Here is a 25153-nt window from a genome sequence, read left to right on the forward strand (position 1 = left end):
TTATGCGGGTGGTCTCCTCGGTGGTGGTAGGGTTCCAGGTGAGGATGGTGGTGGTGTCGGTGGCGGGTTCCGGAGGGGGGCTCGTGTCGGCGGTCGGGAAGCTGTTGTATATGTCGGTGATCTTGTGGTGGAAGAAGGTTGCGAGGGAGTCGCAGAGGTCCTGTGAGGGAGGGATGGAGTTGTTTTCTGCTTCCGGGTTGGAGAGTTCTTTGACGATGCCAAATAGTTCCTTGCTGTTGTGGGCGTTGTTGTCAAGTCTGTTCCGGTAGGCTGTTTTTCGTGCGGCGCGGAGGTGTTGGTGGTGTTGGCGGGTGGCGTCCTTGAGAGCTGACATGTTCTCTTCGGTCTGGTTAAGGCGCCACGTCTTCTCGCGGGCGCGGCATTCTTTCTTGGAGTTCTTGAGGTCGGGGGTGAACCAGGAGTTTTTCTTGTGGTTGGTGGTGCTGGCTTGAGTCTTCAGGGGAGCCAGGAGGTTGGCGCAGTCGGAGATCCAGTTTGTGAGGTTGTTGGCGGCTACGTTGGGGTCGGTGGTGCTGGTGGGTTGGTTCTGGGAGAGGGTTGATGAGAGCTGTTCCGTGGTGATACGATTCCAGTGTCTTCTTGGTGGTTGCTGGGTGTGGTGGGGCACGGTGGTCTTCTTGAAGATGAAGTGGACGCAGCTGTGGTCCGACCAGGTGAGTTCGGTGGTGTGGCTGAAGGTGATGTGTTTGCTGGAGGAGAAGATGGGGTCGAGCGTGTGTCCGGCGTCGTGGGTGGGGGTGTTGACTAGCTGATGCAGTCCCAGGTTGGCGAGGTTGTCCAGTAAGTCGGTGGTGTTGTTGTCTGTGAGGTTCTCCAGGTGAAAGTTGAGGTCTCCTAGGAGGATGTAGTCGGTGGATGAGAGTGCGTGAGGGTTGACGAATTCTGCGATGTCTTCGCTGAACTTGGTGCGAGGTCCTGGTGGTCTGTACATGAGGGTGCCTCTGAGGGTGGTTTTGGGGTCGCTGTGGATCATGAAGTGGAGGTGTTCGGCGTCGGGGAGTGAGTTGTCGGTGTCGGTCGAGATGGGGATGGAGTTTTTGTGTGCGATGGCAATGCTTCCTCCGATGCGGTTGGTGCAGTCTTTCCGGATGATTTTGTAGCCGTCGGGGATGGCTATGGCGATGTCGGGTGCCGAGGAGGGATTCATCCAGGTCTCGGTGAGGAAGGCGATGTCCGGGTTCATAGAGTTGATGAGGTTCCACAGTTCGATGGCGTGCCTGTGGATGGATCAGGTGTTGACCAGGATGCAGTGGAGGTTGTTTCCGGGGGAGTAGTTCTTGGCGGGAGCGGAGTGGGTTCGGAGGCAGGTGAAGCGGCAGTTGCTGCAGGTGAAGGGTCCGTGGGTACGTTTCGGGGTGGCGCAGTAGCAGCCCGGCGTGCGGCCGGGGTTGAGGTTGGCGAGGAAGGCGGAGTCGTAGGTCAGGCGGGGGGCGCGGGGGCCAGAGGTTCGGGTGCTGGGCGCGGTCCAGGCGCGGACGGGCGCAGACGGGCTTGCCTTAGGCGCGCCTTCGGCGCGCCAGCGGCGCGCCCGCTGCGCGGCCTCGCAGCGGCCGCCATATAAGGGGTAGCCGGGGAGGCGGGGACAGCTGGGAGGCGGGAGGAGGGCGGGTAGGGGGGAAAAAGAGCGGGAAAAGCAGCGAAGGGCCTCGGGGAGGCGAGGAGGCCCGAAAAAGCAGAAAAGTACCTAGAAGGGGTACAAAAGCCGGAAAAGCGAGAAAAAACGACAAAAAGCGGCGGAAGGACGGAGGGGGACGGCGGGGGCACGAGGGGCAGCAGGCACTCAGGGATACAAAAAGCAAGGGGAGCGCGATCACAACGGGGAAAGCAGGCACTCAGGGATACAGAAGGCAAGGGGAGCGCGATCACACGGGGAAAGCAGGCACTATGGGATACAAAAACCAAAAGGGGACGCGATCATACACAGGGGAAAAAGGCAGACAGTCGGCACAACAACAGAGCAGAAGGCAGGCACAGAGGATCTGGTGGCGCCGCGAGGGCAGGGGAGCGACCTACCCTGGGGTCAAAGGTCAAACTGATAGTGTTGAGACACCACCGTAAAACAGAGATAATTCCAATGCAACTTCAGGATGGTAATGTGAAAATACACATCCTGTAAATCGATCAACATTTTTCAGTCTTCCTTCTGCAGCGCAAGAAGAACCTGAGCCAGGGTCAACATTTTGAATTTCTCCTGTTTGAGGTAAAAATTCAAAACCCTGAAGTCGAGGTTCGTGCTCAAGTGACCGCCCTTTCTGGAAATCAGGAAGTATCAGGATTAACTTGCTTGACCCCTTTCCTGCTCCAGAACCACCTCAATTGCACCCTTTTACAGCAATGACAGAACCTCCTGTTGGTGAAACAGAAGATGCTCTTCTGAGCAAAAGCTCTGACAGAGAGGGAAAGAAGGGAGGAACTCCAGGAAGGGTAGGGCATACCCATTCTCTATGATGTTCAACACCTAGAGATCTGTAGTAACAGACCTCCAACGTTGTAGGAAATGGGGCACCCGTCCTCTCATGGGACAAGCATGATCTAGGATGGTGGAGCTAGAGCTGCTCCCCTGCCACACCAGCTGGACATCAGGCGAGATTCCCGAACCATGCAACCATACGTGTCTCCTAGTAGTCACAGACGATCATATAGCCCTGGCTACTGAATCGGCCATGTCCAGATCAGACTCTACCACTTGACGTGCAGCAGCTTGGGCATCCAACAACACCTCTGAGAAATGCCCTCGAAACTCCTCTGGCAACTTTGGGACAACCTCCCAGGCTGAGTCCATGAGTTCATGAACCTAGCAACCCAAAAGGCATGTGGCATTTGTGGACTTGAAGGTCAATCCCCCCGAAGAGAACACCTTCGCCGATAGCTCCAAGCGTTTTGATTACTTATCTGCAGGCATAGATGGGAAAGAACCTGCAGACAGTCTCGAACACGAAGCCTGGACCAACAAGATTTCCAGAAGAGGATGGGTGTACAGGAAAGCTGGCTCCAGCTTATGATTTGCTTCATTATGGAGGGAGATTCTGCCACCGTCTTTTGAAATGTGGAGGGGCAGACTCTATGCAATATACAATTTAGAATATAGTCTGTATGCCCTAAAAGGGCCCCATAAGTGCAGGCTTAGCATCAAAATATGGGGGACAGTCTCAGACTTTTTGAAATAAGTATGATATAGCAAGATGGTTACATTCTGTGTATTAAATGCAAGATCTGGCCGGACGTAATGTTTGGTGATTAGATATGTATAGTATAATGGTGCATTAGTTGAATGAATTATAATTGATTTGTGGCTGATATATCTTATAATAATTCTCAAGTTCTCGGTTTATGTTTTTTCCTCTCTTATTTGTTAAGTACTGTAAAGATATGTATATTGTGATCCCTCCTAAATTTATTGGATTTTTGTCCTCTGTGTGTGAACAAAGCTTCTGTAAATTGAATGATTATGGCGTGCTAAAATAAAATAAAACATTTTTTAAAAAATGCGACAGATCTGATCCCAGAGCCGGGAAAGCAGGATACGGAGAGATCTCATCCCTACAATGACATCTGGGAGTCAGGAACACCGACTTCAGAGTTACATCCTCCAAAGAGCGACGCCGAGAACCAAGGCACCACTTCTTCATGTGTTTCTTGAAGACCTCGAAGTGTGTGGAATCGGTGACTTCAAGCGGGTCCTTGACCTCCTGCGACCTCTCTTCTGTTTCTTCGACTTGGCCATGAATAGTTTGGCCTCCCTCACCTTCAGCACTTTTGGATTCATCTTCTTGCATGAAGTGAATGTCCTGACATCATGGTCAGATGACAGACACCACAAACAATCTTCATGTGGGTCAGTGATGGACATCTGGCCCCAACATTCCCTGCAAGGCTTGAAACCCGACTTCCTCGGAGTTGCCATCTTTGTACAGCAACAAAGTCGCAACAACAGCAACAAAGAAACTCCCAGAAACGGGGAGCCTGGGAAAAAAAACCTGAAGCATGCGGAAAAAAGGGAACTGACGAGCACCCTGACGAGGTCTTCTTATGGCTCCGAAGATGTCACGCAGAGTTGGGTGCGGAGCCATTCCATTGTGACGTCCTCATCGCCGTTGGAGAGTTGAGGAGAAAAGTTTCAGTGGAATGATGCGCATTGGGGCAATTCAAAAGGTGAGGAATCCACAGGCAGATGTATCCATCAGAAAGCTTCAACTAGTTCTTACAACGTAAAAGGGCTTCTAATTTCTACCATGTAAGTTGTCAACAACCTGGATGGGCTGAATTGCCCAAATACTTCTGCACCCACCACAGATGTAGCAAATCTATCCACTTGACAGACCTGCAACTGCGAGACAACAAAGACCACCAAATCACACACCCTTTTAACCTATGCTTTAGTTACTTTCTACCTTTTTCATAGAAACCTAAACATTTTATGGTTTTATTACCACTTACAAACATCCCTTCCATTTTGAGCGACCAAAAGAGCCCAATTCAATAGCACTCCCTAAATATGCACCTTGAACAAATTCAGCCGTTGAAGAATTGATGATGACCAGAGTAGCTGATAATCCAAAGGAACCCAACTCAACAGTGCCCCATAAATATGCGCACTTACCAGAATCAGAAATTATTGAGGAATTGATTATGCCCATGAGAGCAGTTCCATACCAGCTAGGCATGTTAATCTTCAGTTTCCATAAGTAACACATCTCTCCTACTTTTAACAAGCATTTCCAATGCAATCGGTCTCGACTTTAGGACCTTATATGTATTAAGCTATGCAGCACATTAGCCTGAGAGCTGAAACATCTACTATTCTTTAACATGGAGGGAAAGTAAGCACCAAACTGCGTGACACACCAGGTATGGGAACACATGAAGAGAAATATTGCCTTTCAGCAGGAAAAGGTATAGTCCAAAGCTCTGTTTTTTAATATAAAATCAGGAACTACCGTGGTCACATCACTGAATATACCAGATTTGAAAAAAATATTATTGTCCACGGGTGCTCTTGGAAGACAATTTCTATGGACTGGAATCTAGAGAATGCTAAAGTGATTCTGGTATTTTACTGACCTCTGCTGGTCATTTTCTATCAAGAAAGTTAAATAGAGGCAGTTGAACAAACATAGCAATTCTGGTATTTTACTGACCTCTACTGGTCGTTTTCTATCAATAGGCATTTGCCAGAAAAATTTAAAAAATGACAGTCCCTCAGTAGAAAGCAATTCTGGTATTTTACTGACCTCTGCTGGTCGTTTGCTATCAAGACAGTTAAATAGAGGCAGTTGAACAAACATAGCAATTCTGATATTTTACTGACCTCTACTGGTCGTTTTCTATCAAGACAGTTAATTAGAGGCAGTTGAATAGAAGAAAAAGTCGCTAAGAGGAAGAAAACATGTCTTAGGGCTGATCTCCAGAGCCCTCAAAGTACATACACAAGTCCTAGGGCTAATCTCCAGAACCCACAATGTAGATGCACAAATAAGTATATACAAGAGGTTTTGAATGCTTGACCTAAAAAGCATTCTTACTGTGACCCGATATCACAGAATTTACAAAACATCCATGTAAATATTCTTTTTATTCTTTCTCATGGGAGGGGAAAATAATTAAAGAGAAGTGAAGGCAATAGTCGAGTAGCACAAACATACATAAGCATACCTTAACCATCCTTATGGTGAACATTGGATTTGAAGTATCCAAAGAGGGAATTAAATAAAAAACCTGCAGAAAAAGCTATCACTCGAAATCTGTTATTCATCAAACAATGAAAGAAAGTGTGATCGTCCGTAAGGAGTCCCACCTCTTTGACTTTTTAATCACATACCAGCTCCTGAAATTTGACGAAAATCTCAAACGTTGCCAGTTCCGAACATGTAATGCCATCATCACAAACACACCATAAGCAAAGGTAGTTTGGAATGCACACACATCCTTGGTATACCCCATATACTAAAGCATCAACTGATCATTAAAATTAACACAAGTGTTAATAGTACACAGCAAATTCGGTTTCAGGATTAGTGATTATGCTTAAACATTCATTGACATTCAAATAGAGCCAGTAGGTCACAGAGACTCACGATTTGCAGAGAAGATAGAACACTATTCCGCTAACAGGCCTTTGAGCTTTTCTCCACAATTCCACTCTAGACTGGTCGCTTAATCTTGTTAATATTTACAATACTGAACTCCTTTCTCGCAAAACCACCCTTACCACACAATAATACGGAATAGGTATTATATTTCTTTAATATTGTTTGTCTACAAATATTTTAATTTTTCAGTTTAATATAGCGGTTTCTAAAATAATGAATGCCTAGTTTATCTGTAAGTCTAGACTTACATTACACGACTTTCGCCTAAATAGATCGTAATTCACGCACAATAATAACAAATAGTGAAGATTTCTCATTACTTAGCATAACGTCTTTTCACTTTTCAATATTCATCTGGACGAATTTCTAAGGCTCATTTAAACATCGTCGATAGATTCCTCTAAAAAGAAGAAATGTGTTTGTGCTTCAACCAGTTTACAGCAGAGTTCAACAAACAACTCATGCCAGATCCCAGTTAGGGAGTAAAAATGTGATGGGTTGCTAGTCTACGTATTAGTCTGAGGAAGAATGACTGAAGTCACGGAATACACTGCATTTTATTATTTTAAATGCGTTTGTTTACAAGTTATGTGATTATGTCGCGCATTTGGCAATTCAGAGCATGGTTTCTAAGTGCAGATATATGTAAGTACAAACACACAACAAAATAATGCTTTAAAAAGTATTCTTACTTGCCACCAATAAGAACTTGTGATAGCCGGTTGTTCACTTGGTTATCAGTTTTATGACGAAACTGCAAATTTAAAATAAAAAAAACATTACTAGTTTATAATGTGAAAACATAGCATATTTTACCCAATCCAGTTGGGACTAGCATTGATGATTCAATGTCACTTTCAAGAGCAAGCTCACATACAATGAAGAAATGTAATAGACGTCAGTTCACAAAGGTACCAAGGGTAGTGGCATCAGGGACTTCTTAAGGATTATGGGAGCCTGGGGTCAATTGTATTTTGGGGGCCCCTTTTCGGAACAGTTTTGAATTTATGACCCAATTTCAGCTCCTTCATGCCCTCTTTGGCCAGGTCACTGACAGTGTGTCAGGCACAGTTGATCAAATTCTAAAGTTGTTACATCTTATATTCATGAATAGTGATGCGCGTTTTCAATATTGTAACACAGTAGCAGCTCACTAATACTACAAATATTCTCTGTGATACCCTCCCATCTTTTATATACGAGGTCCTATTTTGAACTTTATTTATGGATGTTGCATTAAAAAACCACTGCTTCACTGCAGAATGTCTGTAATAGACTTTCACAAATCAGTCACATCAAAAATGAATGAAAGAGAAACAGTATTTAAAGTAATCTGTTGAAGAATTATCCAAGGTCATCCGCTCAAGCCTCTGCAGAACAGAGCTAGCACTATCAGAGGGCCCACTGAAAGGCTAGGGCTCTGGGCCAGAGTCCACTTTCCCCATGCCTTAAAACGTATCTGAGTGGCATCATGTGCCCATTGACTTCAATGCTATCACAGAAGTTACCCCTTTTCAGATATTTTGCCCCCATTAACCGCATGTTTGCGGCTGAGGGCATAGAAAAAAGGATAAGGAGTGGAAACAAAATAAGAAACAAGTCGCTCTTACAACCCTGTTTTCTTTCTGTTTCTGTCATTGCCTTCCTGGCTCCTGAAACCAAGAATAACAAGGACGGGTCCCAAGATAATGAAGGTAATGATAATGATACTTCTCTTGTATACAGTACTTAAACTGCTGCACAACTTAACACAGCTTTCTCATCACATCTGGTGATAATGTTGGAGAACATCTTGGCTTGAAATATCTTGTGATAGTCAGTAAGGGGCAAATCCTGCAATGAAAATATTTGCGCCTGTGCTGGAGCACACGGGGTACATTAAATGCATCATGGGTGGGCACAGTAGCCAAACATATACTGAGGAAGCAGAATACCCTAACTATAAAGAACAACTTCAGTACCATATTATCTCAGACTACCTACTTATTCAATTGCAACTATCACCAACTCCTGAATGTGAAGTTCTCCTCATCAAATCACTTCAGGACGTTTCTTTATATTAACAAGACTGATGCTGGTGCTACCAGCAAATCATTACCTTACAAGGAAGAGTGAGGACTATGAATGAAAGAAAGAGAAGAGTAGGTAATTTGTGCATGGTTATTAGGTACCCCGTTTTAGCCATTTTCAGTGAGCCAGGAATCTAGGGGTGATAAGCTCATTGTGGTTCAAATAACACTTGTGTAATTAGTACTTTCTACAAAACATGTGGTGTTCATAACGTCTGAAGGTTAGACGGGGTTGGCCATTACTGTTAAAACCTTTCACTTTTGATGGGTGTTTAGCTAGCATGAAATTTGGGCTTTATTTGCCACCAGGATTGTAGTTAGACATAGATCTTGAATGCTGCTGTTAATGGATTCAGATGTTCCATATTATCGTCTGGCATTGTTCTTTAAGTCTATAAAGGGAGCCAAGACCAGAGTTGTTCTGTCAGTAATTGGGTACTAATGAGTAATGCTTAAATCAGGCTTGGAAAAGAGAGGGTGTGTTTTTAAATATGAAGCACAAGTGGCGACACCATTAGGCTGTCTAAGCTTTTTATGGCTGGATGTGAAAAGCAAGTTCAACATGAGTCCACCAATGCGAGTGAGGTCATGAAAATCAGGTGCACCCGAGCAGCTAGTCCAGAAGCGATGTTAAAGTGGGGAGTGGCAGTTGAGCAGGAAAGTGCAAATCACGCTTTCAAATGATGTTGGTGTGACAGTGGAGTGAGCTAATTTGCCTTTTCTTTTTAATTACTTGTGAGCTTGAGGTATTTCCTTCAAAAAGGTTTTGATATAGTATCCGGGAAATACATTTGTTCATTTGCAGCAGCAAAATGCTTATGTATAAAAGTGGTGAAGGTGATTGTTGATAAAAAGAACAATGCATTCAAACTTTTGTATATTGTTACATTATGCCTATTTACAATCTGAAGCACCATGAGGCAAGGCTATTTTCCTAGTATTGCAGATTTGTTGATAAAGTTCCAATGCGGCCATTAACCCCTTCCATGCTCATGACGAGCTCAGCTCGTCATGAGTCACAGTGGAGCTGTGCTCATGGCGAGCTGAACTCATCATAACGGCCGTGGCCCACCCACGCGCGATAAATTCCCCACTGTGCGAGATAATTAATCAGTGGGCGGGGTCGTGACGAGCTCAGCTCGTCATGAGCACAACTCCATTGTGAGTCATGACGAGCTGAGCTCATCACGAGCACAGCGGCGCAGCGGCCCCCCCCCCGCACCGTGGGGGAATTACGTCCGCAGGGAAGGGGTTAAAACTACGGCTGAACATCAGCAATTTTGCTTCTGGGCATAGCTAATGCCAGACAAAAGATACATACTGGTTTCAGTGGCATGGCTTACAATGTACGTCTACCCCTCTAACGTGACAGAAGGTTTGGATTCTATCAAAGACATGGAGGCGAAGATTATGTCTGATCTTTACTGGAAATCTCTCTCTCTCTATATATATATATATATATATTCACAGAAAAAACAAAGGTTACAGGGACATTACAGTTAGGAAAATAGAATTTAAAAAACAATAGAATTTCACTGAAAAAACATGAATGATGTCACTGACCAGGTCATGAGTGATGCAATCTGTGAGGTCATATGCAGTGTATTGCAGGGGCATAAGTTATAGTTCAGTTCAGCCAAGTATAACTGCTGAATTGTTCTGGTTTTGTACAAGTGAAGTGTCACCCTAACTATAACGTCCCTGTGACCTTTGGGTTTTTTTCAGTGAATTTGTAAGGTTTTTTAAATTCTATTTCCAAACTACAATGTCCCTGTAACCTGTTTTTTTTCCTGTCTATTTCCTAACTATAACATCCCTGTAAGCTTTGTTTTTTTCTGTGAATTTCTATGGTTTTTTACATTGTAATTTTATTAGTATAACAATCTGGTAATCGTTGTTTTTTTTAACTAAATTACTATAGTTTGTTAAATTATATATATATATATATATAGCTTCTCGATCCCGATAAAGATGAAGGCTGTCACGTAGGGCGGTCCATGCAGGGGTAATCGGCAGCCCCTAAATATAACGCAGCAAACGATTTCGAATATGAAATCACACGGACACCCAGGAGATTTGCAGTTCAGATTGATTTAATGACTGCAAACACAACGCGTTTCGGCTTTCGCCTTGTTCACGCTCATAGCGACATTTTTTGCATAAAGTTAAATACATTTCAAAAATGTGTAGACACAGACAACAGACTGTTGACTTCAGCAGTAGTGAAAATAATGATCATAGTGGCGGCCATTTTAACACTGTCAAATTCATACATAGACCAGCTGAATGAAAATAAAGTAACAGTATTTACAATGTATTATAGTGCTTGCCTGCTGCCCAAGTGGGCAAATTAACCCAGATAAATGCCAAGGTTTACAAATGTATCATTCCATGTTATGGAGATAATAATCGATAATATAAGGACCTATATGCCTAAAGTTAACTACACTTTAAGGTCTGGGAACATAGACAACAGACTATTGATTTCAGCAGTAGTAAAACTAATAGCCAAAATGGCGGCCATTTAAACACTGTAAAATTCATATATGGCCCAACTGAATGAAAATATTTGAAAATATTTGCATACTGTTTAACTATAGCCCAAGTGGGCAAAATGGCGTAGATAAATGCCCAAGCTTGCAAAGACTCATTCCATGATATAATAATATAAGGACTTATGTACATCCGATAGCGGACCCTATCTAATCATGAAAAATATGCCAAAATAAATACATTGGATAATTAATCTATAAATATCTAAGCCAAAAATCATGTCTTGCAAAAGCTCTAACAATAAGCCCAAGTGGGCCAATAATTAACAAATTATAAATCAGAAAGGCCACAAATAATAACAAAATACTTAATGACATCAGTGGTCTGTTCAGGCCTGTAGTGCCACTCCCTGAAAAATACAATAAAATCTGTGTAAGCGTTAAAACACCCATGCCAACAGATAACACTCAATGTTGCACAATTGAACGGTTAATCACATATCAGGTATGTAAATGTACTGACAACTCTTCACTTGTTGCCCACTGTAGCGTTATTTGGCACTACTAATACCAGCAGGCTCTTGGTGAGCCAACGCCCACTGGGGCAGGTGTTAATGATTTAAAAGAAGTCGGTGCTCCATGCAGTGTGTAATGAAGCCTCTGAAGAAATGCTCGATGAGCATGAAACGCGTCAGGCACAGAATTTAACTTGGACTTTGTTTCATTGCTTTGTGCTGTTTCCTGCATATTAAATACGAAGATTTTCTACCTGCAAGTTGGCTCTTCTAAATGGGGTGCTTTTTTGTGACTTGGAAATTAAAACGGCTGAATCCCGGTCGTTGAAGAGCCCTGCCACAGAGAAGTGGACCGAGCTGTTGTCACTGGGCAAGCAGCATAATGGGCAGGAAGATCGTAATGCAGGTTTTTATCATGCAGCGCAAAGGCTTTGTGACAGTTTCCAGACCCACAGTGGTATTTATTTTTCAAAACTGTCATTGCACAGGAGCAGCCCACTGTAGCGTTATTTGGCACTACTAACACCAGCAGGCTCTTGGTGAGCCAACGCCCACTGGGGCAGGTGTTAATGATTTAAAAGAAGTCGGTGCTCCATGCAGTGTGTAATGAAGCCTCTGAAGAAATGCTCGATGAGCATGAAACGCGTCAGGCACAGAATTTAACTTGGACTTTGTTTCATTGCTTTGTGCTGTTTCCTGCATATTAAATACGAAGATTTTCTACCTGCAAGTTGGCTCTTCTAAATGGGGTGCTTTTTTGTGACTTGGAAATTAAAACGGCTGAATCCCGGTCGTTGAAGAGCCCTGCCACAGAGAAGTGGACCGAGCTGTTGTCACTGGGCAAGCAGCATAATGGGCAGGAAGATCGTAATGCAGGTTTTTATCATGCAGCGCAAAGGCTTTGTGACAGTTTCCAGACCCACAGTGGTATTTATTTTTCAAAACTGTCATTGCACAGGAGCAGCCCACTGTAGCGTTATTTGGCACTACTAATACCAGCAGGCTCTTGGTGAGCCAACGCCCACTGGGGCAGGTGTTAATGATTTAAAAGAAGTCGGTGCTCCATGCAGTGTGTAATGAAGCCTCTGAAGAAATGCTCGATGAGCATGAAACGCGTCAGGCACAGAATTTAACTTGGACTTTGTTTCATTGCTTTGTGCTGTTTCCTGCATATTAAATACGAAGATTTTCTACCTGCAAGTTGCCTCTTCTAAATGGGGTGCTTTTTTGTGACTTGGATATATATATATATATATATATATATATATATATATATATATATATAATCCACAAAATGACTCCTTCCAAAGTTTAAGCCCCCGTAGGAGGGGTGGCGCGGTCGGGCGGAGAAAACCGGCAATAATATAAATCCAGACGGAGTTCCAACCGTGCTCTCGGAGTAAATAATACCAGGGAAACGAAAGGCCACCTTGACACAGGTAGGTTTATTCACATCATAAACCTGCTGCATATTTAATTGATGTTATATTTTATAATGATAATGGATTATGTATGTATCTATTATGGGAGCAACTGTAAATTAGACAATATTGTATAACATGTCCTTCATCTATCTGCACTGGTTAATCATTAGCAACTTATTTCCTTTAACTAAGATGAATTCTAAGAGATATAGGGTCACATATTTGATGGTTAAGGAATAGTTCAGTATAGTGTTATCAGAAACAGATAACACAAAAAACTGTCTATATGAATATGCTGCTAATATTACAATTTTATTTAAGAAAGCTAGCAACCAATAGAAAAATAATATTTCAGCACATGCACTTTATCATGCACTTTTGGCACTTTTGCAAGCACACCGTCACTTTAGGAAGAATATACATGCGTCCTTTGCACAAAAACTATCAATGAAAATATCTTTGGATAAATGGTATAAATCTGGTCGCAACATAGGGGTAGTATAGTCACCCATGCATTGACTAATGAATGCATATTTGAAATCCTGTTTTTCAGTTTGAGTACTTATAGTTACATGCTTGAGTGCTCTAAGTGATGGAGACACAGCGAATATGGTGGTCCACAATAGGGATATTTAGGGGTAGACAATGTTATTTTTATTAGCCATAAACATGTAGAATAAGGATGTTTTTATTGAAATCATGTTTTGATATGATATGATTTTAAAGGCCATTATTAGATAAATTGGGATTTAACCAGTCAATTTTATTATAAATATGGTCTTGTGAATATACAAATGAAAATCAGCATTTATGCTCAAAAACTTTGTATTTAAAATGTCTTCTATGTCTATGGCTTAAGTAATTGCACTAGCACTTTAAAAGCTGTAGCACTGTCTGAGGACGTGTCATGTGATCAAGGCCGTTTCACGGCCGAAACGCGTCATGGCGGACAAGTTGGTGGCAATAAAGTAAACAAAAATTTGCACTTATCGTTGGGTCGACGCTCGTTATTTCTGGTGGCAAAGCAGAAGCGGATACGAGTTTTTCTTCATATATGGTCCAGTAGAAGGCTAATGGTAGCCGAAACGCGTAGGCCGTCCTCATTTTTGCACAATTAGCACAATGGTGTCAAAATAAATTAATTTTGAAACTTACCCTGCTGTGGTGCCGTGACTTTCGCTGAAAAACAGAGGAGGCGAGGGAATCCAAGGTGTATATATATATATATATATGTATATATATATATATATATATATATATATATATATATATATATATATCTATAAAAGCAATCTCCAACTTGTGAAAGTCTCGAAGTAAAATGAAGCTTTCAAGCAGGAAACGGACACCCATTCATTAGTGCTGTTGCTGTTTATTTAGTGCAAAATGCCGCCATGACGTGTTTCGGGCTCAATCGCCCTTGATCACATGACATGCCATTCCCCATTTTTCCCTTTTTAAAGTGCCAGTGCAAGTAAACGACCATGAAGACAGACTATCCGCCTGTCTTCTTATATACCATTTAACCACATAATGCAGATAAAAACATAGAATGAGGTTATCTTGTCGCTGATTGTAAAAATGCAAACACATTAAATCACTGTGTAAATACAGTAAATTGATCATTGTCCCTATCACAGCAATATCAAGTCCCTTTAAAATGTAAATTTCATTTTAAAATCAAATATAACAATAGTTAGTAAAACCTTATTGTATATATATTCACAAAGAAGGTTGCCCCAAAGGAAAGCGCCTCCGGCAGATAGGTGTGACAATCTTTTAATGAGCACAACTTGCACGCTGACAGCAGCAAATAGTCCAGGCCAGACGCGTTTCGGGAACCAGGTTCCCTTCTTCAATGGTTGTGATGCGTGAAAGCAAAGACAGTGTTTTTTTCACACTTTTCAATACTGAGACCACGCCCATATGGGCGTAACCAAACTAATGGAATTCTGGTTCTCGTAGTGTGGGAACTTTTTCCTCAAGTGAGTCTATCTTTGATTCAAGATTAAAAACAAATGTTTTTGTCCAAGTGGATAGATGCGCATAATGCTTACACAGCTCGCTCCGCTTTTCAGTTGTGACTTGTTGTGTACTGCCTCGCCAAAAGCGCTGGCATCGTCATGACACCAACGCGGACCTTCTTGACTGGCGGTGGGCTTCATTCCGCGGCTGGGCTCAGCCGCTAATAATCCACAAAGAAGGTTGCCCCAAAGGAAAGCGCCTCCGGCAGATAGGTGTAACAATCTTTTAATGAGCACAACTTACAAGCTGACAGCAGCCGAATGACAACATCAGCATATAGTCCAGGCCAGACGCGTTTCGGGAACCAGGTTCCCTTCTTCAATGGCTTGTGATGCGTGAAAGCAAAGACAGCATTTTTTCTCACACTCTTCAATACAGAGACCACGCCCATATGGGCGTAACCAAACTAAGGGGGGATCCAAGGAAATATATATATATATATATATATATATATATATATATATATATATATATATATATATATTGTCTACTGGTGGTCGCCAGTAGATAGTTATAGTTAGGACCCTCTTACCATAGGAAATCCGCAACATTCTATTTTGAATAACTTTGGCGCCGGTCGACGAATCCTCGCGAAATTTTTAAAATAGGTGGGGCGTTGAGCTCCGCTCCTACTCTGAAAGTCTCGGGGGGATTCGTCAAGCGGGGGCTGAGATAAAAGGGGGGTCCCAAAACGCGTTTTTCCCATGCATTTTTCCATAGGACCTTTAGACAGAGCTACAGCCCTAACGGCTGAACAGAATTTAAAGAAATTTGGCAGAGAGGTAGTCCTCAGGTCAAGGAAGTGCCTTTTGTAGGTTTGGTGTAAATCTGTTCAGTAGATTCTGAGAAAATAGCCTTTAAATCAATATATATATCTGAGCCAGCTTACGGTGCGCTTACGGTGCGCTTACCGTACGCGTACGGTGACGTGCGCGAGCGCGATTCTGATTGGCTCTTAGATCTTAGTAAACATTCGAATCGGTCGAAACCAGGAAGCGGCGGCCGCCATTTTGTGTGTTTTACTCAGGAAAAAAAGGGTGATAACTTGAAAAGGGGGCAAGGAATAGAGTTACAGAGCCCATAACATTTAAAAGGGGGTCAAAGAAGGACAGAAAAGTACGAAAAAAACATTTATTAATTTTAAAAAAAAATCGCGAGGTACGCGTACGGTAAGCTCAACGTACGCGTACGGTATAAAAAAAATAAAAAAAGAAATGAAATGCAGATTTAAGTGTTTAGATATTAGAGGGCTCTAAAAAGAGCCGTTGTGTTTATGAAGTGATTTTTTATTGGTACCTACAAGTAAGTACCGATGCAGAGTCTAAGGTTCAAGAGGAAGACTCTGTTCCCTTCATCATTGAAGTGCACACCATCTCCTCTATAAATGTCTTGCATGTCGTAACGCAAGTTGTTGTGGTAAATGGAACCCATACCATAGTCTCGGAGGAAAGCAGAAACAGATTTGTTGACGTGCTTTCTTGCTTTGTCAATCTGTGGACAGAAATGATTGGACCAGTTCCATTTTTGCCTTTGGCATATGTTAGAAAACACAAAGGCAGTTTTAGGGAAAAGTGAAAACAGTTGTGCAAAGGTCTCCTTCATAAGCATTTCCAGACCTACCCCAGTCAAAGTGCCTAGGTCATTGCCACCACAGTGCACTATTATGAGGTCAGGGTGTTGGATTTGCATGAAGGATTTCACCAATGGCATCAATTGGTGCCACTTTAACCCTCTCTGACCAATCCATTTAATGTCTACATTTGGCAAAGCAAGGTCTCTCACCATACCTGTTTTCTCTGCATACTTTTCACTCCAGAAGACATAGCTGTGCCCTACAATCCACACTGTGAACATCTTCAAAGGAGAACTGGATGCACTCAGGAGGTGTAATTCAGTAGAATGGTAAAAAGAAATGAAAGACAGTTTGGAAATGGAGGCATACATATTTTTTTTTTTTAAACTGATTGGCTGTTTCATACCATTCTAGAATAAAAACTAGGCTGTATGTGTAAATTTATAGAAGCATGTTTTGTATTGGTACAGAAAAATGTGTTACCAAAGAACAGTACTATGGATTTGCTGTTAGGTTTGAAAAGTCAAGCACTCCTGCTCTTTGGAAAGGAAACATTGTTTGGTGAACTTCTGACCTAACTCTGCACAGCAGTGTTTCAAGAGCTGTTGCTATGGTAGCAGGCAGAAGTCAAGTTGGGGGAAGGGTACTAGGCAGAAGTCAAGTTGGGGGAAGGGTACTTTTGGAAAAGGGTTGGTTTTCAACCAATAGAAATGTGTGATTACATTTGAAAAAAAGGGGGAAGCACTGAGATTTGAAACTTACATGTATATGTGTGGAAAAAGAGAGGGAAAGTTTGCCATTATCTGGTTCTGCTGAGAGGAGAGAGGTGTACAGAACAGAGATCCTGGCTCTGATAATCTGCTGTTTGAGTGCCACATTTCTTTCACAACTAACTAATTTTAAAGGTGAGTTTAGAGTTTGAGAGGGGATGTATATGGTAAATTAAGAAATTAATAATAGAAATGGAATTCGTTTTGTTGAAGTTGTGTTTATCATTTTCTGTTTTGGGAGAAATTTAAATGTGAGGAACATGTAAAATAATATGGACTATGTTTTCACGATAAATTAAGGTGTACTGGTATAAATAAGGAATACTTTAACGGTTTGAGGTTGCACTCAGTAATGCAAATACATTCAGCATCAGTAAGGCTGGTTGCCCTTGCTGGAGTGTAGTCAGTCACCCAGGCTACACATGTTGTTGGTCTCAGAAAGCTGTTTGGTATTGCTCTGGTGATTTTACATTTGCATTAGATGGAAAGGGGGAGGTATTTTTTTCTGCAGAAGCAGACTCTTAGCACACAGCCAGCTGCATATCCTGTGGAATCATGCATAGTATTCACAACCGAGTGGGGTTTGAGGTTTCAGTCAGTAATGCAAATACATTCAGCATCACTAAGGCTGGTTGCCCTTGCTGGAGTGTAGTCAGTCACCCAGGTTACACATGTTGCTGGTCTGAAAATGTTGTTTGGACATGTTGTTTTTTAAGAATCTGAAAAGTGGATTCATAATGTGTCAGACTGTAAAAGTACTTATCACTTGCCAAAAAAAAGAGTAGTAAGTGTGCTTTGAAATTGGCAAAGAAATTTCGTTTTTTGACTAATATGAAAACATGACTCTGTGTGCAAATAGGAATTACAGGCAGAGATTTATTGCGTATTGCTCTGGTGATTTTACATTTGCATTAGTAGGAAAGGGGGAGCTATTTTTTTATGCAGAAGCAGACTCTTAGCACACAGCCAGCTGCTTATGCTGTGGAATCATGCACAGTATTCACAACCGAGTGGGGTTTGAGGTTGCAGTCAGTAATGCAAATACATTCAGCATCACTAAGGCTGGTTGCTCTGGCTGGAGTGTACTCAGTCACCCAGGTTACACATGTTGCTGGTCTGAAAATGTTGTTTGGACATGTGCTTTTTTTAAGAATCTGAAAAGTGGATTTAAAATTTGTCAGACTGTAAAAGTATTTATCACTTGCCTAAAAAAAGAGTAGTAAGTGTGGTTTCAAATTGGCAAAGAAATTACGTTTTCAGACTAATATGAAAACATGACTCTGTGTGCAAATAGGAATTATAGGCAGAGATTTATTGCGTATTGCTCTGGTGATTTTACATTTGCATTAGATGTAAAGGGGGAGCATTTTTTTTATGCAGAAGCAGACTCTTAGCACACACCCAGCTGCTTATCCTGTGGAATCATGCACAGTATTCACAACCGAGTGGGGTTTGAGGTTGCACTTAGTAATGCAAATACATTCAACATCACTAAGGCTGGTTGCCCTTGCTGGAGTGTAGTCAGTCACCCAGGTTACACATGTTGCTGGTCTGAAAAAGCAGTTTGGACATGTGCTTTTTTAAGAATCTGAAAAGTGGATTTAAAATGTGTCAGACTGTAAAAGTATTTATCACTTGCCAAAAAAAAGAGTAGTAAGTGTGGTTTCAAATTGGTAAAGAAATTACGTTTTCAGACTAATATGAAAACATGACTCTGTGTGGAAAGAGGAATTACAGGCAGAGATTTATTGCGTTATGCTCTGGTGATTTAACATTTGCATTAGATGTTAAGGGGGAGCTATTTTTTTGTGCAGAAGCAGACTCTTAGCACACAGCCAGCTGCTTATCCTGTGGAATCATGCCAGTATTCACAACCGAGTGGGGTTTGAGGTTGCAGTCAGTAATGCAAATACATTCAACATCACTAAGGCTGGTTGCCCTTGCTGGAGTGTACTCAGTCACCCAGGTTACACATGTTGCTGGTCTCAGAAAGCTGTTTGGTATTGCTCTGGTGATTTTACATTTGCATTAGATGGAAAGGGGGAGCTATTTTTTTGTGCAGAAGCAGACTCTTAGCACACAACCAGCTGCTTATCCTATGGAATCATGCACAGTATTCACAACCGAGTGGGGTTTGAGGTTGCACTTAGTAATGCAAATACATTTAGCATCACTAAGGCTGGTTGCCCTTGCTGGAGTGTAGTCAGTCACCCAGGTTACACATGGTGCTGGTCTCAAAAAGCAGTTTGGACATGTGCTTTTATCAGAATCTGAAAAGTGGATTCAAAATGTGTCAGACTGTAATCAGTCACCCAGGTTACACATGGTGCTGGTCTCAAAAAGCAGTTTGGACATGTGCTTTTATCAGAATCTGAAAAGTGGATTCAAAATGTGTCAGACTGTAAAAGTACTTATTACTTGCCAAAAAAGTAGTAGAATGTGTGCTTTCCAATTGGCAAAGAAATTTCGTTTTTTGCCTTATTTCAAAGCATGACTCTGTGTGCACACAGGAATTGTTTTTAGATATTTAATTTGTGAATGTGTTATTGTGATTTTCACTTCTAGGAAAGGGGTACTTAGTATTTTAAGATTTGAAAAGATCATAAAAAATGTAGTAATATATTTAAATATAAAAAAGGAATTTTTTTAAAGTTTTTTTCAGGTATTGCTGAAGAGCAGTGAACAAAATTTAAGATGCCTACAAAATCCAGAGTAACGAAAAACCACAAAAAAAACTATATTTGAAGACAACTGGAGGACCTAAGTTAGTTGGAGATGCTCATGTTGGGAAAAAGAGAAAGTCTTCTGGTAAGCAGACAAAAGATTTTTTAAAGAACATCTTCAAAAAAAGGAAAAATTTACAAAATGTCTGTACTGGAAAGAATGTTTTCAATAGAAAAGAACAGGAAAAAATTGAGAATTTAGTTAATGCAAATATACCTTCTGCAATAACAAAGATTAACTTAAACAGAAAAACAGCGTTTAAAGAGATACGTAGAAAAATGTTTCAGAGAAGAGTTATGTCCAATTTGATAAAGGATGTGAAGAAATATAAGAAAAAGGCAAAATATTACAAGAGAAAAAAAGAAATTGAAGCCATTGCAGCAAAGGCATTAGAATTAAAAAGGAAACTATTCATTTTAATTTTGAATAGGATGCGTACATTAGATAAAATGGTTAATGTACTGAAATCACAAAGCAAAAGGAAAAGAGTAGTGAAAAGAACAAACTTTTGTAAAGTGTTTTTAGGAAAATGGATGCATAGTTCAAGTAGTGAACCTTTTTTTAATGAAGAGAGTTATTTTCAAAGTAATAGTTTGCTGCATGCAGTTGACACCAGAGGTCGTGCTTATGAAGTGAAAAATGGTTGCATAATGGAGAAGGAGATAATGGTTCCAAGAGATGAGGTACAAGTGATGGCGGATGAGGCTATGGGGAGACGTCCTAAAGCCCCAGTGTACATTTGGAATTGTAGTAGTATTTGCACTGTGCGTCAGGAATCTATTGATACATTTCGTGAGTTTCTAAGAGAATATAGTAAAAAAAGTGTAAAACAGAAGATTAAGGTGCTTCAAAGTCTAGATCCATGCAGAGTGAGAGAGAATACTGGTTTGCAGGGTCATTCTCTGGCTTGTCTATCTAGAAAAGTGTGTAATAGTGTTTTCCATCATTTTAGGATGCTGGCTGTTCATCATACTGAAATGAGAAAGTTTGTGAGACGGTTGTATTTTGCTAAAAGTCCAGCAATAAAGTTAGATGAATTGAATAGGTCTCTGTTCCGTGGATCGGTATCAGATGTAGAGAAGGTTGTTGATGAAATTCAGTTTTGTTACTTTGGTCCTGAACAAGACAGTGCAGAAAAGGACACAGTAAATGAGGAAGAAGTGGAAGAGAATGTAGAACCCTCTGTAAGTAAAACATTTAATGATCACATAACAAAATTTGCAATAATCTCTAATGAAAGACCAAATATAACTTGTATTTGTTGCCGCAGAACTCATTATAGAAAACAAACCAGGAATGTTGATCTCTATAGAAAGAGTGAAAATGAAGATAATTATAAGTGGAAGGATTTTGCCACATATATATTTCTTGAAAATTGTTTTGAATTGGGTGAAGATCAGCGTATTTGTAAATACTGTTACAACAAGTTAGAGGAAAATAGAATGCCAACCAGAGCTGTACATAATAATTTAGAATTGGATGCTATTCCTGCCGAACTTTCTGAATTAAATACATATGAGTCTATACTTATTCAATGTGTTCATCCGTTCCAGACCATAGTACGTATGGAGCCCAAAACTGGTAAATTACCTCCTTCAGATTTACTGAGAGGTTTAAAAGGAAGAGTGGTGTATTTGCCCTTGGATTTGAAAAAAAATATGGAAACTATTGATGCAGATACTTTGGAAACTGAACCATTAGTTATTCTGGTTAATGGTGTACCTACAAAGAATAAGAAGATTTGGCAGGAGCTGGTAGATGTACGGAAAGTACAAAGAGCAAATTTGTATTTGAAAAGGAATAACAAATGGTATGAATCAATTTATATAGAAGAAGAAGAAGAAGATTTACAAGAAGACACAGAAACACCAACTGGACAAATTGAAAAAGTGGACAAGTCAAAGGAAGAAGAAATTTATGAACATTTTAGCATACATCCTCTACATTCAAAAGAAGTTTTGGGAGACAATATTGATCTGTTTCAGATGAAGAAAGCAAAAGGAACTCCCGTGAGTGTATGGGAGGAGAGCTTGGAAGCTCGATGTTTTCCCCAGCTGTTTCCTAAAGGAAAAGGAGGACAATACGATGAACGTCCAGAACAGATTCCAGCTTCTGAGTATCGGACTACAAGACTATATGCAGAAGATCCCAGATTTCGACAAAGTATTCCTTATTTGTTCCATCTTTTATTTGAAAGCGACTTGTCTGCACTATCTTATGCAGTAAATCACATTTTAAAAAGTGGAGTACATTTACAAAATGTGTCTGCTAAGGATTTTATGGAGAAAGTGCAGCACCGAGATGATCATTTGGAAACACAACTGATCAATCTGATGGCTTGTCAGCGTGGGACAAATGAATATTGGTACCGACGCCATGGTGAATTAAATGCATGTTACGGAATTTAGGAACACCAACATGGTTCCTTACCCTAAGCTGTGCTGAGTACGCTTGGGATGATTTACTGGATTTTCTACGAGAGGCAAATTCAAACATTAAAAACATTGAATACAAGACAGCAGGAGAACTGTGCTCATTGGATCCGGTTAATGTTTGCAGATATTTCAATCATAGATTTGAGGCTATGATGTCCTTCATCTGCAATAAAAAAAATCCACCCCTTGGAGAAGTAGTGGATTTCTTTTGGAGAAAAGAGTACCAGGCAAGAGGTGCTCCTCATATTCATATGCTGTTGTGGATCAAGGATGCCCCAAAGTTTGGAACAGATACTGATGAAGCAGTGTTATCTTACATTGAAGAATATGCAACATGTGCTATACCAAAAAGCACAGAAGAGAAAAAGTTAAAGGAGCAAGTTTTACGTTTCCAAAGTCATCGGTGTGGAAAATACTGTCGACGGAAATACAAGAGCAAAGATAAATACTACACTAAATGTCGATTTGGATTTCCTAGACCTGTTCTTTCAAATGGAAGAGTAAACAGTTTTATGTCATCTGTGAGACATACTATCACAAGAAAATCACCTAAGAATACCTACAACCTTAAAAGAAAAGAAGAATCAAAAAATATAAATGACTACAACCCAGTCATTTTATCCATGTGGAATGCTAACATGGATATACAGTATGTAGCTGACAATTCCATTGCTGTTGCTCGATATGTAACGTCTTACATTACTAAATCTGAAAAAACTGAATTGAAAGAAATGTGGGAAGAGATTTCTCACGAGAAGACTGTCAGTAAGAAGCTGTACAGTTTCAGTTTAAAGATGTTATCGCATTGAGAAATTGGATCCTACGAATGTTCAGATAGGTTATCTTCTGCTCGAAATCAAGAAGAATAATTTGGGCAAGTTTAGGCCTTGCAGCAATGAGAAATCGAGTTTTGAAATCTATTGGAGAAATTGAATATTTGGCCGAGAATGACCCAGAAAGTACAGATATTTTGAAATCAAACATGTTGGACACATATTATCCCAAGAGAAGTCATCATCTGGAGAACATGTGTCTCTATGAAGTGCTGCAGAACTACATTTATTCACGGAAAGCCGCAGAAGACATCAACAATGGAAAATATAAAGTCATTGGTGAGGAAGGATGTTTGGTGAAGCAAACAAAAGGAAGTTTGATAAATCACAGGAAGCTGAGTTGCGACACTACTGACAAAAAGGAATTTTACTACTTGGCTCTTTTACAGCTGTTTAAACCATGGCGTACAGAGGATGAACTACTGGGAGAATTTCAAAGCTATGAAGAATCTTTTAATGCTTGCAAAGACAGCATACAATGCAGTACATTCTCAACTTATCTGCAAATGTTAAATGAAGAAATTGAACAGGAAACTACAATTGCAGCTGAAGTAGCTAGAGACAGTTCTCAAGACAGCCAAAGTTGAGGAACACTCAGTCAAGATCCCCTAGGACAACCAATCGTTGAAAATGAAGCATCAATAGCCATGAATGAAGTGGAAACGGCTATGAATCAAGCTCAAGAAGAATTTATAGACTTACAAAATTTGGAAAGACAACTGAATGAAGAGCAGCAACAAATTTATGAAGAGATCAGAAGCAAAATTGATCACGGATTTCTACATGAAAAAAAAGAGTGCTCATGCACATCATTTCATCCAATCAGGATGTATGTAAGCGGACAAGCTGGAACTGGAAAAAGTTTCTTAATAAAAGTCATCAGAAGCTACCTACAGCAAAAAACGGATTCTACTTTGTCTTGTGTGGTTACTGCTCCAACTGGGTTAGCAGCATATAACATAAAAGGAATCACCTTACATCGTTTGCTAATGTTACCAGTGGAGCATGAGAACAAAATACAATACAACAAGCTAACTGGAGAAGCATGCTTGGAAGTTTCAAGAGTATTGAAGAAGATGCAAGTTCTCATTATTGATGAGGTGAGCATGGTATCAAACTTAATGCTTGCCTTTGTGCATTTAAGAATGCAGCAAATTCTAAGGACAGACTATGACGTGTTATTTGGTGGAAAACATGTCATAGTTTTTGGGGATCTTCTACAACTTACTCCAGTTAAAGGACAACCAGTGTTTAATACTGTGACACATGAAGACACAAAGAAGTCATTGGGAAGCATCGGTATTGCAAATATTTGGTCCTTCTTTGAGTACAAGGAACTTACTACTAATATGAGGCAAGCAAGCGATGAAGAATATGGAAGTATTCTGAAAGATATCAGAATTGGACTACTCACAGAAGTTGGCAAAAAAGCATTACAGAGTCGGCTGCTACATAATTTATTTCCAAAGGAAGAAATAGTTGCAGAGAAGATATACAAGAACATTGCAGAAAAGAAAAGTGTCATCTGCTTAATGCCAACTCTACGTGAATGCTCAATATTCAATGAGGAGCTTTTAAAATTGGAAAAGGAAGATATTAGGAAATTGGAAGCAGTGGACAAAATTGAGGATGGAAGAATTACTATCACATTAACAGGCACACTGAAAAATAAATTGGATTCACTAGAGAAGAACATTTCCAAAACAGCTGGATTAGAAAAAAATCTATATGTTTGCATGAACTGTAGAGTATTTTTAAGGATAAATTTGGATGTTGAAAAAGGTTTAGTTAATGGAGCTATGGGAAGAGTTGTGGGTTTTATTAATTATCAGAAAAAAGATGGAATTGAATGTTTAAAAATAAAATTTGATCAGATTGAAGAAGTTAAAGACATTTGTCGTTGTTCAGTTCGTTTCATGCTTGTGAAAGACTTATATGTACGTAGGAAGCAGTTTCCGTTTTCTCTAGCATATGCTGTAACTATTCACAAGTCTCAAGGATTGACTGTAGATTGTGCTTTTGTGAACATTGGTTCAACTGTGTTCAAAGAAGGTATGGCTTATGTAGCTTTGTCACGAGTGAAAACATTATCTGGTTTATTCATGATAGACTTTGATGACTCAAAAGTTAGTGCTGATACAAATTGTGTAAAGGAGTATAATAGATTAAGAAGAACCTATGCT

The 25153-nt window shown here is 40.6% G+C and overlaps 1 protein-coding gene across 1 annotated transcript in view; it reads right to left on the minus strand.

Annotated features, from left to right (window-relative positions):
• ATP8B4 (ATPase phospholipid transporting 8B4 (putative)) overlaps window positions 1-25153 on the minus strand; it is a 3731093-nt gene that overhangs the window by 2899911 nt on the left and 806029 nt on the right. Inside the window, exon 5 of the mRNA XM_085644229.1 lies at window positions 6803-6864. Within this exon, the coding sequence (XP_085500355.1) occupies window positions 6803-6864 (62 nt within the window). The remainder of the gene's footprint in view (window positions 1-6802; window positions 6865-25153) is intronic.

The sequence above is a fragment of the Triturus cristatus genome, chromosome 3_1 (assembly GCF_964204655.1).
Source record: "Triturus cristatus chromosome 3_1, aTriCri1.1, whole genome shotgun sequence".
NCBI lineage: Eukaryota > Metazoa > Chordata > Amphibia > Caudata > Salamandridae > Triturus > Triturus cristatus.